The 15,599-nt window shown below is 40.5% G+C and overlaps 1 protein-coding gene across 5 annotated transcripts in view; it reads left to right on the plus strand.

Moving 5' to 3' along the window:
• The window catches only part of ABCA12 (ATP binding cassette subfamily A member 12), a 604,574-nt gene that overhangs the window by 278,246 nt on the left and 310,729 nt on the right, over positions 1-15,599 (plus strand). For all 5 annotated transcript variants that reach the window (XM_033946149.1, XM_033946152.1, XM_033946153.1 and 2 more), the window contains exons 16-18: positions 792-913; positions 3,899-4,054; positions 10,067-10,231. In XM_033946149.1, coding sequence (XP_033802040.1) covers positions 792-913; positions 3,899-4,054; positions 10,067-10,231 — 443 coding nt within the window. The remainder of the gene's footprint in view (positions 1-791; positions 914-3,898; positions 4,055-10,066; positions 10,232-15,599) is intronic.

Genomic DNA, 15,599 nt, shown 5'->3' on the forward strand with positions numbered 1-15,599 from the left:
TTAGTGCATGCTAATATTTAGCGCACACTAAAATGGCTAGCACATCTTAGTTAAAGAACCCCATAAACATTTGCTAGTGCTCACTTATGGGAAGGGGTAAACATGGACCTGACTGACCTCGCGGATCTAAAACTGCACGTCCTTAAAAATCTGAGGTCCGTGCCACTTGTAGTTTCTGCCTCAATGACAATTTAGCTCTGACGGATCCGTCTCAGCATAGGGAGGGAAAAGTATTGGGATCCGTCAGCGCTAAAATGTCATCGAGATCTGTCGGAGCCAGAGACTAGTGCTGGAGCGGTTCTAAAACAAATCCCATTATGGTCAATATTTTTGTCAAGGTCTGCAAACTACATTGTTTGTTTTCAGTAAATTTAAAAAATCTGAGGTCCGTGCCACTTTTAGTCTCTGGCTAGGACAGACCTCGATGACATTTTAGCACTGACGGATTCTAATACTTTTCCCTCCCTATGCTGAGACGGATCCGTCAGAGCTAAATTGTCATCGAGGTCTGTCAGAGCCAGAAACTACAAGTGGCACGGATCTCAGATTTTTAAGGACGTGCGGTGTTAGATCCGTGAAGTCCATGTTTTACCCCTTCCCCCTCACTTACCAACCTAAATATGTACGTATAGACATTATTTGTAATTTCTAGGTTAGGTATGTCAAGTTGCTTCTAGGACATTCTGCAAAAAATGTTGTCCATAGAGTTAGCTTGCTTAAAAGTGATCAGTAGAACAAAAATAACTGCATTGAATTTCTTTCTTCCTTTTTTTTTTTTTAATTTACTATAGCTAGAGTTGGACAGCTTTTTGGAAAGTCCAAACAAGTTGAAATGAAACTCTTTAACTTAGGAATGTCTAATACAAGTATTCAGGCCATGATGAATATGAGCATCCCAAATGATAAATTCCAGGTAGGAGTACAACCATAATTTCTTGCTTAAGTTGGACACTTGTGACCTGAAAAGAGATCAAGAAACAGTTATTTAGTTGAAGCAGAAAAATGGTGTGGCAGCTGTGCTAGTCCAATCGTAAAGATAATACGTAGAAATAAAAAGAAATAAAACAAAAAGAATCCAAGTGATAACTTTTTTTTACTGGACTAACTAGAAGGTAATCCTACTTCTTCAAATCAGAGATAAGCAAATGAAGACAGCTATCAGTATATAAGAATAAAACATCAAAGCATTTAAATGACATTCTACAATACAGGAAGGGGGGGGGGAAGAGACAGGGAGATAAGGAAGGGTGGTGTCAGAGCAGTAAAAATTATGTTTTGTAATGTGAGAAAGCCAATGTCTTTGTTAAGTCCTAACTGGTGGGTTTCAAAATATGTACTGCAGTAATTAATTTTAAAAATTGGAGAAATATTGGGGTTCAATGCCATTTTATTGAGACTGTCACACGATATGATTCCAATTTTACTGAGTAATACCAAAATTGTTGGGTTTTTTACATATAAAGAGGTAGATTAAGGGGAAAAGCACCAAAATATAGGCACCAGGATGATGGGGGAGCTAAGCATGAATTCTATACCGGACGTTCTATGCAGAGCTGCCATTATTAAATACTAGTGTAAGTTCAGTTTTGTGCCTAACTTTAAACCAAGTACTTATGCTATGTCAAAATCTTTTATAAGTGCTAGTACCTAACTGTTGGCATTTAAGCATGTAACTTCCTAGTATTGTATAACCTGTGTGTTCAACAACTAGGCTCTCCCCTGACCCTCCCATATCCACCCCTACCTTAGCAACTAGAAGTTGGGTGTAATAGAATAGCAACTAAGGGAGACACAACTGCTAATTGATGCCAGTTAGAGTCAGTTAATATCAATTTAAGCCAATAATTGGCTAGCTCTAATTAACAGCCAATTAACTGAGTTATGCACACAACTGACCTTGTTTTATAAATTGCTTGCACAAATTTGTGCACTAAGCATATAGATGGATGCATAAGTTTATAGAATTAGAGGGAAAGTTTAGAATGAATATTATGATTCTCAAAGCTTTATAATCAGATGATCCATAACTTGCACTGTTCCCTCTAAACTGAGCAGGTGTTCCCAAATGCATTTCTGCCAGTAGAATGTGGGGCTTCAATATTGTGTTTGCAATCTCTAGGGTTAGGCAGGTTCCCTGGAGTCCTGCAGAACTTGCCCTGTCCCTCACTATTGAAAATGTGATAGTGAAACAGCACCCCTCACTGGCAAGGCTGTAGATGGAGAACTCCCACACAGCTTAGAGCAGTGGTCTCAAACTCAAACCCTTTGCAGGGCCACATTTTAGATTTGTAGGTACTTGGAGGGCCTCAGAAAAAATAGTTAATGTCTTATTAAAGAAATGACAATTTTGCATGAGGTAAAACTCTTTATAGTTTATAAATCTTTCCTTTTGGCTAAGTCTTAATAATAATATTATAATTTATAGCTAAAGAGACATGATCAAGAAACTTTTATTTTACTTTGTGATTGTGATAAACATACCAAGGGCCTCAAAATAGTGTGATTGTGATAAACATACCAAGGGCCTCAAAATAGTACCTGGCGGGCCACATATGGCCCCTGAGCCACTAGTTTGAGACCACTGGCTTAGAGGGAAGAGTGTTCACAAGGATCAGAAATTAATGTTTTAGAGATAGTTTTAAGAAACTTTTAGGGGCATTTTTAAAACATAAACATGTCAAAAACCATCTAAATCAGTACTTGGATGTTTTTCTCAGAAAAACATCCAAGTGTTAATTTTAAAAGCAAATATTTTAGACCTCATGCAGGGCGTTCACCCTCCAAAATGTCTATCTCATAAAGGGGCTTGTAAGAGGTGTGTTTGGGTGGGCTTTGAGCTGGCATAAACTTGGATGTCATGCGGCAATAATCAAACCTTTCGCAAAACATCCTGGATAGAACTTAGATGTTCTGACCTAGACCTGTTTTAGAAGTGTCTAAGTGCCAAAAAGGTAGCCAAACTGACCATAAGACCACTTGGTACATGAAGGTATGACCCTTCCCACTCCCCCAGTGGTCACCGGTCCCCTACCAACTGAAAATATCTAAGTGAAACTGTATATACCTGTGTCTAGAACAGCAGTACTCGGTATTGGAAAGCCTAGAAGAACTCCACATAGGTGTCTTAAGTAGCCAGGTGGGTGGGCTAATGAACCATAGAGAGGAGGAGTCAGAGCCATAAGCCACTCTAACCACAACATTTATGGTGGAAAGTATAAACCCACCAAAACCCACTATCCTGCCATATGGGTGCCACCTGTAGCCATAAGGGCTATTACGGTGATAGACAGGTGCATATAGTCGTTCTGGGGGGGCTCAGTATAAATTATAAGGGGTATATAGTGAGACATATATCTGGCACCCTTTATGTAAAGTTCACAACAGTGCCCTCTAAGGTGCCCCACTGCTTTGTTGTCATGTCTTTGTGGCCAGTCATTACAATGGTGGGTTCTCTCACGTCTAAATGGTGCTGATTTAGACATTTCTAACTTGGCCTTTTTTGGTTGAAAATGTTGAATAAAGTTGGACGTCCTGGCATTCTAGACGTTCTGGCTGCCAAAACACCCAAGTATGCGATTTTTGTTAAAAAATTACTTGGATGTCCCATTTGAAAATGGACATTTCTATGCCTCTGACTTTGGACATTTTGTGGGAAATGTCCAAAGTCAGACTTAGACATCCTATCAAAAATGGCCTTCCATTGTCAGCCTCTGTGCTTTGTTCTATGTGTTACTGAATTGGGTTTTTTTTCAGTTTGGTGTGTAGACTCCATCGATTAAATTCACAGCAATTGATTGTATAGTAAATCCCAATCTCCCTGAGTCCATTGCTTGAAATGAATCCATGCTTCATGAAATTGAACTCATTATTAACTCTTACATTATTCTCTCTTTTATAGAATATTTTATGGTTCAATGAACTACTTGAATGTCATAATAATCATAAAAAAGTTCCTGAGGAATTTCAGGAATTCTGTAATACAACAGCCATGCAACGGTACCAGATGGCTGTCATTTTTTTACAACATATAGATCTTTTGAAGTTTATTTATCAGGTATGTGTCCTATGTATTGAATAGAGACTTACAGTATTTCTCAGCAAAGAGTGATTACACGAAAGCTGTAGGTGGTCCCTTACTCAGCCTTGATAGGCATAAAATGCTCCATACAAAACAGAGAGGAACACGCCCTATGATCTGTGACTTTTTAATTTTTTTCAGTATGAAAATATTTCACACAAAATTGATTGAAGGGAATAAGAACTGCAGCTCAGGCTGGATGATCTGCCCACATGCCCTATTGATAATTATATTCTCTCATTCAACTGGTCAGGAAAGCCCCTTAGACATCAAACAGTTTCCTAGGTTCCCTCATATCTGGAGACAACTGCAATGCACCAAAAGCACTACTTTTGTCAAACTTATTCCCCTAATTTGCATTATGTAGCATAAGTCCCCTAAAACGAGTCTTAAAATTACTTCCATTTGTGTCTGCTTCAGGATGGGATTCAAATTGGTCCTATCCATGGATATCATTCTTGCGATGGATCTAGTTGAAGCATAATACAAAAACTCGGTAGTAGTCCATTTCAAAAGCTAGAGTGTGTTAGTTAATTACTATTGCAAAAGAGTCAAATGCACTGTGTGGTTCAAGTTTATCTCCCATATCAGACAATGAATCATAATAGTTTTCACTGTTTGTTGCCTACACTAGGAAATCTCAGCTACAAAAGAGGCACAAGATGAAAATGTCTTCATCTCAAAGGAGAACTGCCCCACCATCCTAACCAGTTAGAGGAGTCATTTCCATATGAGTGCAATACAGTCAAGAATATAGTACCCAACCCAAGAGAATGAGATACTATCATCATGGGCAGTGAAACCTTGCATGATATTCTGAGCTCCCATTACTCTAAAGTGGCATTTATCATAGCTCTTATACTGTGGAAGATGTGGACATTCATTTATCTTGTATTGTATTTGTTATTACTATGTCTTTCAAGTTTAGTGAACATGTGTATCAGGAAATCATTACGAAAGGTAAGTACATTTATGGTGTAAATGGCCAGGTTGTCCTCTATAACTTGTTCACCTACACCAACCTCTACAATATGCAAACTTCTAAATTCAATCACCCACTCAAATAAACTTATATAGCCTTCTCTATAATTCAGAGCATTGGAAGGGGTATCTGTGGTAGTGGTGTAGATGCCACACAATTCCCAGTACAGAAGATATGAGAATATTTGGGAAAAGAGAAGCAGAGATTAAAGGGGATTTTAGTGTAGAGAACAGAAATGAAGGTGAGAAAAGAGGAAGAAGTGAAGGAGGAAGTAAGAATAGAAGAAAATGAGATGAGAGAACTCATGGACAGATAAATATACATAGAGGAAAGAGACATTATGATGACATGGGAGGAAGACTGGAAGAGAATGCTTAAAAGAGAGAATATGAGGACAGAGATCAAAAGAATGGAGTAGGCATGGGAGATATTAAGAACTCTACCCCAAAACAGAAGTCAAAACTGTATTGGGCAAAATAAGTGAGAGAAAACAGAATGAGAGAAGGAAGAAGACATTAGGTGATGAGGGACTAAGAAAGAAATGGGGATGAACTTAGAGAAAAGAAAATGTATAGTGTTGAGGACTGGCAGGGAAGGGAAGAATGTAGGTTGTATAGGGTGGACTGGAAGACATAGCATGAGTGTGGTGTAGATGGGCTAGGAGTAGGGTGGTACACTGAGGTGATAACTTAGGCTTGAAGAGGAAGAGAGACTGATGGGACTTGCAGTGCTTCCCTTGGCATTTCTTTTACCCACATATCCTCCAAGTTTCAAATTCATTGTATTTAATATACCGCCTAAAAAACCTGTGTGTGTAACAGTTGTGTTCACAAACTCTCAGCTCAATGAGCTGCAGCATCTAAGAAAGCAAATAGAATGTTAGAAATTATCAGGAAAGGAATGGAAAACAAAGATGAAAATATTATAATTCCACACCTCAAATACTGTGTGCAGTTCTGGTCACTGTATCTCAAAAAAGATATAGTAGAATTAGAATAGGTACAGAGAAGGGCAACAAAAATTATAAAAGGAATGGGACATAAGAACATAAGAATTGCCGCTGCTGGGTCAGACCAGTGGTCCATTGTGCCCAGCAGTCTGCTCCCGTGGTGGCCCCCTAGGCCAAAGACCAGTGCCCTAACTGTGACCAGTCCTACCTGTCTATGTTCTGGTTCAGCAGGAACTTGTCTAACTTTGTCTTGAATCCCTGGAGGGTGTTTCCCGCTATAACAGTCTCCGGAAGAGCATTTCAGTTTTCCATAATCTCTGGGTGAAGAAGAACTTCCTTACGTTTGTAAGAATCTATCCCCTTGTAACTTTAGAGAGTGCCCTCTCGTTCTCCCTACCTTGGAGAGGGTGAACAACCTGTCTTTATTTACTAAGTCTATTCCCTTTACTTCTCTATGAGGAAAGGCTAAAGTGGATAGGGCTCTTCAGCTTGGAGAAGAGATGACTCAGGGGTGATATGATAGTTGTCCATAAAATACTAAGTGGAGTGGAAAGGATAGATGTGACTTGCTTGTTTACTCTTTCCAAAAATACTAGGACTAAGGGGCATGCGATGAAACTACTAAGTAATAGATTTAAAACAAACCAGAGAAATTATTTCTTCACACAATATGTAATTAAACTCTGGAATTCATTGTCGGAGAATGTGGTGAAATCAATTAGCTTATCAGGATTTTAAAAAGGTTTGGATAATTTCCTAAAACAGAAGTACATAGACCATTATGCTGATGGCTTGGGGAAATCCACTGCTTATTCCTAGGATAAGCAGCATAAAATGTCTTTTATTACTTGGGATCTAGCCAAGGTCTTGGGACCTAGGTTGGCCACTGTTGGAAACATGATACTAGGCTTCATGGTCCTTCAGTCTGTCCCTGTATGGCAATTCTTGTGTTCTTCCCTTATAAACTAGGGATGATGACATTGATGATCGATGAAAATGAAATTAAGTCCTTCCTAACTTTTATTCCATTGTGCATATTATATCTTTTTCTTTTTTATCTATTTGTTTAGTTTTCATTTAAATTTCCTCAGAATTCTATTGTTTAACGGTTTCTCATTCCATTCTATTCATATTCCTTCCTTTACCTTTTTTTCCTCACTTCTAATGTTTATTTTTCTTTTTACATTTCTATATTTTATTTAATTCTTAAAATTATATTTTTATCTAATTTAGTTGTTTTTTTTTTCCATTACATTATTATTATGGATTGTACATTTTTCTTTAAAAGTATGGTATTGAGAGTTCAATGTATATTTTTTTCCTCTATCTTTATTTACCTCTCTATTATTTACTAATTTGTTTGTTCTCAGGTACTTTAGTTAGATTGTGAGCCTTCGGGACAGTAAGGGAATTTCAAAGTACCTATCTTATCTTATATCTATATCTTATATCTATATCTATATCTATCCTATCTTATCTATATCTAATGTATATTTTCTGTAAACCGCTTCGAACCTAACGGATTAGCGGTATATAAGAAATAAAATTACATTACATTACATAAACCGTGGATTGAAGACAAAGTTTTATTTTATTTTTCTTTCCAGCTTATGATTTATCTTTAATCTTATCTATTGTTTTGCCTTTTGTCTTTGTTTTGTTCTATTTCTATCATTTAAATTTCTCCAGAATTCTACTGTTCAACGGCTCCCCCTTCTGCTTCTATTCCTTTCTCTCCTCTCTTCTACCTTCCAAAGTATTTAGATCAATGCTGTCTTGTTAAAATGTTTATTTTATTTTTATTTTTCCTCTAACTCTACTTTTCACTTCTCTATTACCCTCCAGGTACTTTAGTTAGATTGTGAGCCTTCGGGACAGTAAGGGAATTTTTCAAGTACCTTTCTTATTTCTAATCTTAATGTATATTTTCTGTAAACCGCTTAGAACCTAACGGATGTAGCGGTATATAAGAAATAAATTACATTACATTACATTACATAAACACTTGGCATAATTTGTGCCGAGTTGAGCACCCTGATTATTTTGAAAAGTTGGCTCTTATCTAATGAGTGATGGTTAATCATCTATATACACAGAGTAGAAGAGGCAAAAGGAAAACTGCTGTAGAGAGGAGAAGAGATGTTTTATCTGATTAGGATCTGAGTGTTGCCATTTTGAAGGAGGAGGATGACCATAAAAGACAGGAATAGGGAATGTTATGAAGGCCATGGATGAAGTGTGCTGTTCCCAAGAGAAGAAAGCAGAACAACAGAAAAAAAGCAAATACCAAAATTCCATAATCAAAAAGGATTAGGATGGAAAGCTATGATTTAAGTTTTCCTAAGTTCCTTTATAAAATAGACTACTACCACCCACCTTTGGGATGTCTAAATAGAGGCGCTCAGTTGTAGAATTGCTTTGTATAAATATAAATATACTGTAGACGATTACTATTCATTAAGAAAATAGTTTTTGCACTTCTATTATATACTTAAACTAGTCATTAAGCCCGTTACATTAACGGATGCTAGAATATGTCTATCTGTCTTTCTTTCTTTCTGTGTCTCTCCCTCCCACTGTCTGTCTTTATTTCTGTCTGTTTCTCTTCCTGGCCCCCTTTTCCTGTCTGTGTTTCTTTATTTCTGTTTCTCTCCCTGCCTGCTGTCTTTCTGTGTGTCTGTTTTTCATTCTCGTGCGCTGCCTGCCTATCTTTCTGTCTCGCTCCATGGCCCCCTTTTGTTTCCCCCCAAAGCAAACCAAGATTGTTCCCTGGCCCCCTTTCCCTTTCTCCCCCTCCCCCACTTCCCTGTGCAGAAACAGCAGCATTCCCCCTTCTGTGTAGCAGCAACAGCATTCCCCCCTTCCCTGTACAGCAGCATTCACCCACACTTCCCTGTACAGCAGCAGCATTCCCTCCTTCCCTGTGCAGCAGCATTCCCCCTTTCCCTGTGTAGCAGCAGCATTCCCCCTCTTCACTGTGCACCCACCCCTTCCTTTTCCCTCCCCCATCCAGCAACATTCATTTTCTGCTCCCCCTGTGCATATGCCCCACAGAAATTTACTTGCCTCACAGAAAAGCGCTGCACCGCGCTGTTGCTGGCCTCAGTGTCTTCTCTACAGTACGGCAACCCTAGCAGAAACAGGAAGTTGTGAGAGGGCGGGCCGCAGTGGAGAGGAGATGGTGAGGCCAGTGGCAGCACAGCGCAGCGCTTTTCATTTAAATGCTGTGAGCATGCGAGAGGGAGGAGGAGGAAAAATAGATGCTGGCAGGGGGGTTTGGAGGTCAGGGCGTGTGCGGCAAGCCGCTGCTCGCGCCTGAAGATTTTAAAAGGGCACTTGGCGTTGGGAAGTTGGGGCGCGTGCGGCAAGCCGTCACTGGCGCCTGAAGATTTTTTTAAAGCGATTTTTTTTTTTTTTAAGTTGAAAGATGCAGCGTTGGCTCCTCTCATGATCCCCACCTGCGTCGGAAGTCCGACGCAGGCGGGGATCGTGAGAGTAGCCACCGCTGCATCTTTGAAAGAACGAACAGCGAAGGGAGAGAGTACTGTAGGGGCATGCGGCTCCTACCTGCGGGTCCGTACATCGCGGCGACGGCAATAATGGAGCAGCCACCGCTGCATCTTTCAACAGGGAGCAGGCCAGACTGGCAGTTAAAGTTGGAGCTTTGGTCTGGCCTGCTCCCTGCTCGTCTTGCCATATTGTATTTTTTTAGTTGAAAGACGCGGCGGTGGCTCCTCTCATGATCCCGTGAGAGGAGTCACCGCCGCGTCTTTCAACGAAAAAATACAATATGGCAGGGAGCAGGCCAGACTGAAAAACAGCAAGGAGCAGCAGAGAGCATGGCAGAGCGAAAAACAGAACCCTAAGCCGCGCATGCGCACTCCTACCTGTCGCTACAGCTCACAGAAAAGCGGCGCACACTTAGGAACTGCGCATGCACGGCCTAGCGTTTTATTATATTAGATTGGCATTTATTTTGTAAATAAAACTGAAAAAGAATAAAATTGCCTTTGCATGACCACATATTTTAAAATAATTGTTTTATTCTCCCTCTTAGATGTTTTTGCCCACAAAATGGCAGCAAACACTTGATAAGATTCCTGTCTACTTCAAGCTATTGGATCAAGAAGTGAACCGAAGAAAAAGTGAACTGCTTCATGATGAATCTATAGTTAACTTGATTAATATGATGAATGATATTGAGCATTTAGATTATTCAAAGGTAAGTATTTCATATTCTTTCAAATGGAAGAACCCTAATATGCTAGAATAACCAACCTGGATAGTCTTTTCATTCATGACGACATCAGTAAAACTGATTTGAATATGCAATGAACATAGAGATACTTTAACTAAAATACTGGGCTTGATGAACTATCAGTCTGTCCCAGTATGGCAATTCTTATGTTCTTAAAATATTAGGTCCTGATGCTCTAAAATCGCCATTAAAATTTCTTGAATCACTAGCGCCGGTAAATTTAATGATTTCAAAATGACAAGCGATGTCCAAAGAACCTCACGGGCAAATGAAGTTTGCGTAGGTCCATGGAAATCCCATCCAATCAGTTTTTGGAGAAAGAGACTGACTTAGCACATGCGCAGAATAGTCCATCGAAAGAGGTATAAATGTGCATATGCACCAGGAAATGCTATGTCGTAGCCACACATGTGTCAATCATAGGCGTGCCGATGCTATTGGATGGAGAAGAAGGGAGGGGAGGGGCTTGTAGAACTACCAGCAAACTATGCAATCGGTAGCTTTCAATGAGCGTGCACTCTAGATGCAGTTTTAACACACGCATGCTGTTTCATTTGCTATTTTGAGATTTTTTTTCATTAGAAATACAAGTTGTATCTGAAAAATATAGGATAAATATTCTGAGAAATATGACGGTGATATCTGCCAAGTTTGGGAGTGTTTTTTAAAAAAATTTCCATGTAATGCATCATCAGCCTCACCCCAGACATACACACCTGAGATGCACTTTTAACAGTACTGGCACCCCCGGATCTGTCAGTAATTTTGGGGCATTAATAGTCGGTGCTTCAGTTTGTGCATCACCAGGTGATGTTAGAACATCACTTCATTGTACTACATTTACATAGCAGAGTTGGAGGCTACTACGAAGCACAGAAAAGACCATGGCGAGTTATGTGCATTGGTAGGTAAAATGCTTTGACTCTAAATTAGTTAGAACTGCAATTTTTCAAAGTCCAGATATATTTTAACAACTTTACATTACATTACATTACATTAGTGATTTCTATTCCGCCATTAAATTGTGGTTCAAGACGGATTACATAAGAATTGTCATGAAGTTAAAAGATATACATAAGAATTGTTGAGAAATTAAGGTAATACGTGTTGGGTAATTAGAACATTTTAGATTTGATAGAAACATAGAAACATAGAAATTGACGGCAGAAAAGGGCCTTAGCCCATCAAGTCTGCCCACACCAATGACCTACTCCCTGACTTTTATTCCCCTAGAGCAGTGTTTTTCAACTGCTGTTCCGCGGCACACTAGTGTGCCGCGAGATGTTGCCTGGTGTGCCGCAGGGCCGCCGGGCCCGGAGCTGACAGGGGGCCCGAGGCAGGGGCGCCAGTAGCTCGCCAAGGCAAAGTGAGTCGATCACCCAGGACTCACTTTGTCTTGGCGATCTAATCTATCGAGCCGATAAGTCTTCTTCTCCCCGACGTCAATTCTGCAGTCGGAGAGGAAGTTCGGGCCAGCCAATCGCTGCCTGGCTGGGCGGAACTTCCTCTCCGATTGCAGAATTGACGTCAGGGAGAGCATGCGTCGGCGTCGGCTTTGAGGCCTGTTATCCATTGGTGGATCCTGTTCCCCGATGGCAGCGGCAGTGGCAGTGGCTTGGGGAACGGCAGGGAGAAAGAAAGAAAGGGGGCAGGCAGGGAAACAGAAGGAAAGAAGAGAAACAGAAAAAAAGAAAGAAAGGTCAGGGAGAGAGGAAGAAAAAGTTGGGGGAGGGAATGAGGTGTGGAGGAGAGAAAGCATACAGGCTGATAGAAGGGAAGAAAGATTGGATGCACAGTCAGAAGAAGAAAGTGCAACCAGAAATCACCAGACAAGGTAGGAAAAATGATTTTATTTTAAATTTAGCAAAGTGGAGGCAGTATTACCACAGTTTTCAAAGGAATTTGCCCAAATAACTTAATAGTTAACTGGGTAAATTCCCAGAGATGAAAACTTCCCTTCACTTACTATGCACAGTTCTGAATTTATATCTGCTGTCTATATTTTACAATATGGTCACCTTTTACTAAACCGCAATAGTGGTTTTTAGCGCAGGGAGCCTATGAGCGTCTAGAGCAGCGCTGGGCATTCAGCGCAGCTCCCTGCGCTAAAAACTGCTATTGTGGTTTAATAAAAAGGATGGAGGGTATATTTGTCTATTTTTGTATGCTATAAAAACCAAATACAGAGAGAGACTGAGAGCTGTTGACGAAGAGCTACGTGTGTGTCTTTCTTCGATTCCAGCCAGAATATCAGCTTTGTGTTCAGCCAAACAGGCCCAGGTTTCACACTGAATAAAGTATTTTATAATTTTTATAATTTTTATTTTGTAATAAAGTAATTATAAAATACTTTCTATGTGTTTATTTGATTCCTATTCAAGAGAATTACTTTATATATAGTCAATATAGGCAGAGAGTTAAATTTTTTAACATTTTCTAATGGTGGTGTGCCTCGTGATTTTTTTCATGAAACAAGTGTGCCTTTGCCCAAAAAAGGTTGAAAAACACTGCCCTAGAGATCCCACGTGAATATCCCATTTTCTCTTAAAATCTGACACGTTGTTGGCCTCAATCACCTGCTGAGGTAGCTCGTTCCAATGATCGATTACCCTTTCGGTGAAGAAGTACTTCCTGGTATCACCATGAAATTTCCCTCCCCTGACTTTCCCTCCCCCTCCTCTTGTAACCGAGGGCCCTGTAAGACAGAAGATATCATCTTTGACCTCTATACGTCCCATAATGTACTTAAAGGTCTCAATCATGTCTCCCCTCTCTCTTCGTTCTTCCAGCGAGTACATCTGCAGTTTTTTTAACCTTTCTTCGTACGTGAGTTCCCTGAGCCCAAGACCATCCTGGTAGCCATTCGCTGAACCGACTCAATTCTCAACACATCTTTCCGGTAGTGCGGTCTCCAGAATTGAACACAATACTCCAGATGAGGTTTCACCATGGATCTGTACAGCGGCATTATGACTTCAGGTTTTCTGCTGACAAAACCCCTACGGATGCAGCCCATCATTTGTCTTGCCTTGGACGAAGCCTTCTCCACCTGATTGGCAGCCTTCATATCATCACTAATAATCACTCTTAAATCACGTTCTGCCGTGGTCCTGGACAAGGTTTCACCATTTAGTGTGTAAGTTCTGTGTGGATTTTTTTTACCTAGGTGCATCACTTTACATTTTTTAGCATTGAAGCTTAGCTGCCAAGTTGACGACCACTGTTCCAGCTGCCGTAGGTCCTGCATCATGTCAGGCACACTGCTTTTACCTACTATGTTGCATAGTTTGGCATCGTCGGCAAACAGTGATACTTTTCCTCTAAGCCCTTGGGTCATATCTCCTATGAATAAATTGAATAGAATCGGCCCTAAGACGGAGCCCTGTAGTACTCCACTCGTCACTGCTGACGTTTTGGAGGGGGTACCGTTTACCATCACCCTTTGAAGCCTACCGCTTAGCCAATCCCTAACCCATGTAGTGAGTGAATCCCCTAATCCCATAGATTTTAGTTTGTTCAACAGCCTGCGGTGTGGGACGCTATCAAAAGCTTTGCTGAAGTCCAAATAAATCATGTCCAGGGACTCCCCGGCATCCAGATGACTAGTCACCCAGTCAAAGAAGTCAATCAGATTTGATTGGCAGGACCTTCCCCTGGTAAATCCGTGTTGGTGTGGATCACGTAGATTTTCTTCGTCTAGTATTTGGTCGAGTTTCTGTTTGATCAGTGTTTCCATGAGTTTGCACACTATGGATGTGAGACTCACCGGTCTGTAATTTTCTGTTTCTGTTCTGCAGCCCTTTTTGTGAAGTGGAATTATGTTAGCTGTTTTCCAGTCCAGGGGTACTCTTCCCGTGCGCATGGAAAGATTGAAGAGCACGGATAGTGGTTCAGCTAGAACTTCACACAGCTCTCTGAGCACCCTGGGGTATAGATTGTCTGGTCCCATGGCTTTGTCTACTTTGAGTCTTGAAAGTTCGTAGTAGACGCTACTGGGTGTAAACTCGAAATCTTGAAACAGGTCTTTTTGGCTGTCTCTTGTCTGTAGTTGCGGACCAGCTCCCGGTGCTTCACAGGTGAATACTGAGCAGAAGTATTCATTTAGTAGTTCTGCCTTGGTAGAATCAGATTCCGCGTAGTTTCCATCTGACTGCCTAAGGCGCTCTATCCCATCCTTGTTTCTCTTCCTGTCGCTAATGTACCTGAAGAAGGATTTATCCCCTTTTTTAATGTTCCGTGCTAGATCTTCTTCTGTTCGTAGTTTGGCCTCCCTGACTGCCTTTTTGACAGCTTTCGATCTGACCAGATAGTCTTCCTTTGCCTCCCTCTTCCCAAGATGTTTGTAGGTGATAAATGCTTCTTTTTTCTTTTTAATGAGGTCCGAAATTTCCTTGCTGAACCATTGTGGTCTTTTGTTTCTCCGGCGTTTGCTTACTGTATTAATGTAGCGGTTAGTTGCTTCGTTCAGGATGGATTTCAGATTTGACCACATAGTTTCCGGATTGTCAGTTTCTGCATGGTTTTGCAGCTCTTGATGGACAAAGTCTCTCATGTGGTCGAAGTCTGCGTCCCTAAAGTTGAGGACCCTCGTCGCTGTGTTTGATTTAGAGAAGCCTTTCCTGAGGTTGAGCCATACCATGTTGTAGGAGTAGACAGTGTGGTAGGTGGAGCTTGGGAAGGAACTGGTCGTGTTAGATAGGTTTTATGTATTTTTTGAAGTGTAGAGTTTTTGTTTCTGTTTTGAAGGTTTTGTAGCCTGTGGTCGAAGACAGCAGATTGGTGATTTGTCTGTCTAGTTTTGCTGCTCTGGTGGCCATTAAGTTGTCATATAGTTTTCTTTGTTTGACATTTTTGGTTGGCGATTGTGTGACTAGTGAGTGGGTTCTTCTGTGTCTGGTTGAGGTGGCTTGAATTAGTCGGTTGTTCCAGTAGGCTGGGCTGTCTCTGTTAATAGCTTTGTATAATAGGCAATAGAATTTGAAGTGTACTCTTGCTTGTATTGGAAGCCAGTGTGAATCGTTGTATGCCTTTGTGATGTGGTCATATTTTTTTCAATGAGTAGATGAGTCTTAGGGCTGTATTTTGTATTGTTTGTAGTTGCTTTATCATGGCCGCTGGGCAGGGGAGGTATAATATGTTGCAGTAGTCTATTAGTCCAAGGATAAGAGATTGTACCAAAAGTTGGAATTGTTTCCTGCCGAATAATTTTCATAGTTACGAATTATGCTTATAATATTTTATTGATTTGTGGTTGCATGGTACACCCTCTGTCAATCAGTACTCCAAGAAGTTTTAGCGTGGGTTGAATGGGATATGAGTTTATTACTAGGTT

Source organism: Geotrypetes seraphini, chromosome 5 (assembly GCF_902459505.1).
Source record: "Geotrypetes seraphini chromosome 5, aGeoSer1.1, whole genome shotgun sequence".
In the NCBI taxonomy this organism is placed as follows: Eukaryota; Metazoa; Chordata; class Amphibia; order Gymnophiona; family Dermophiidae; genus Geotrypetes; species Geotrypetes seraphini.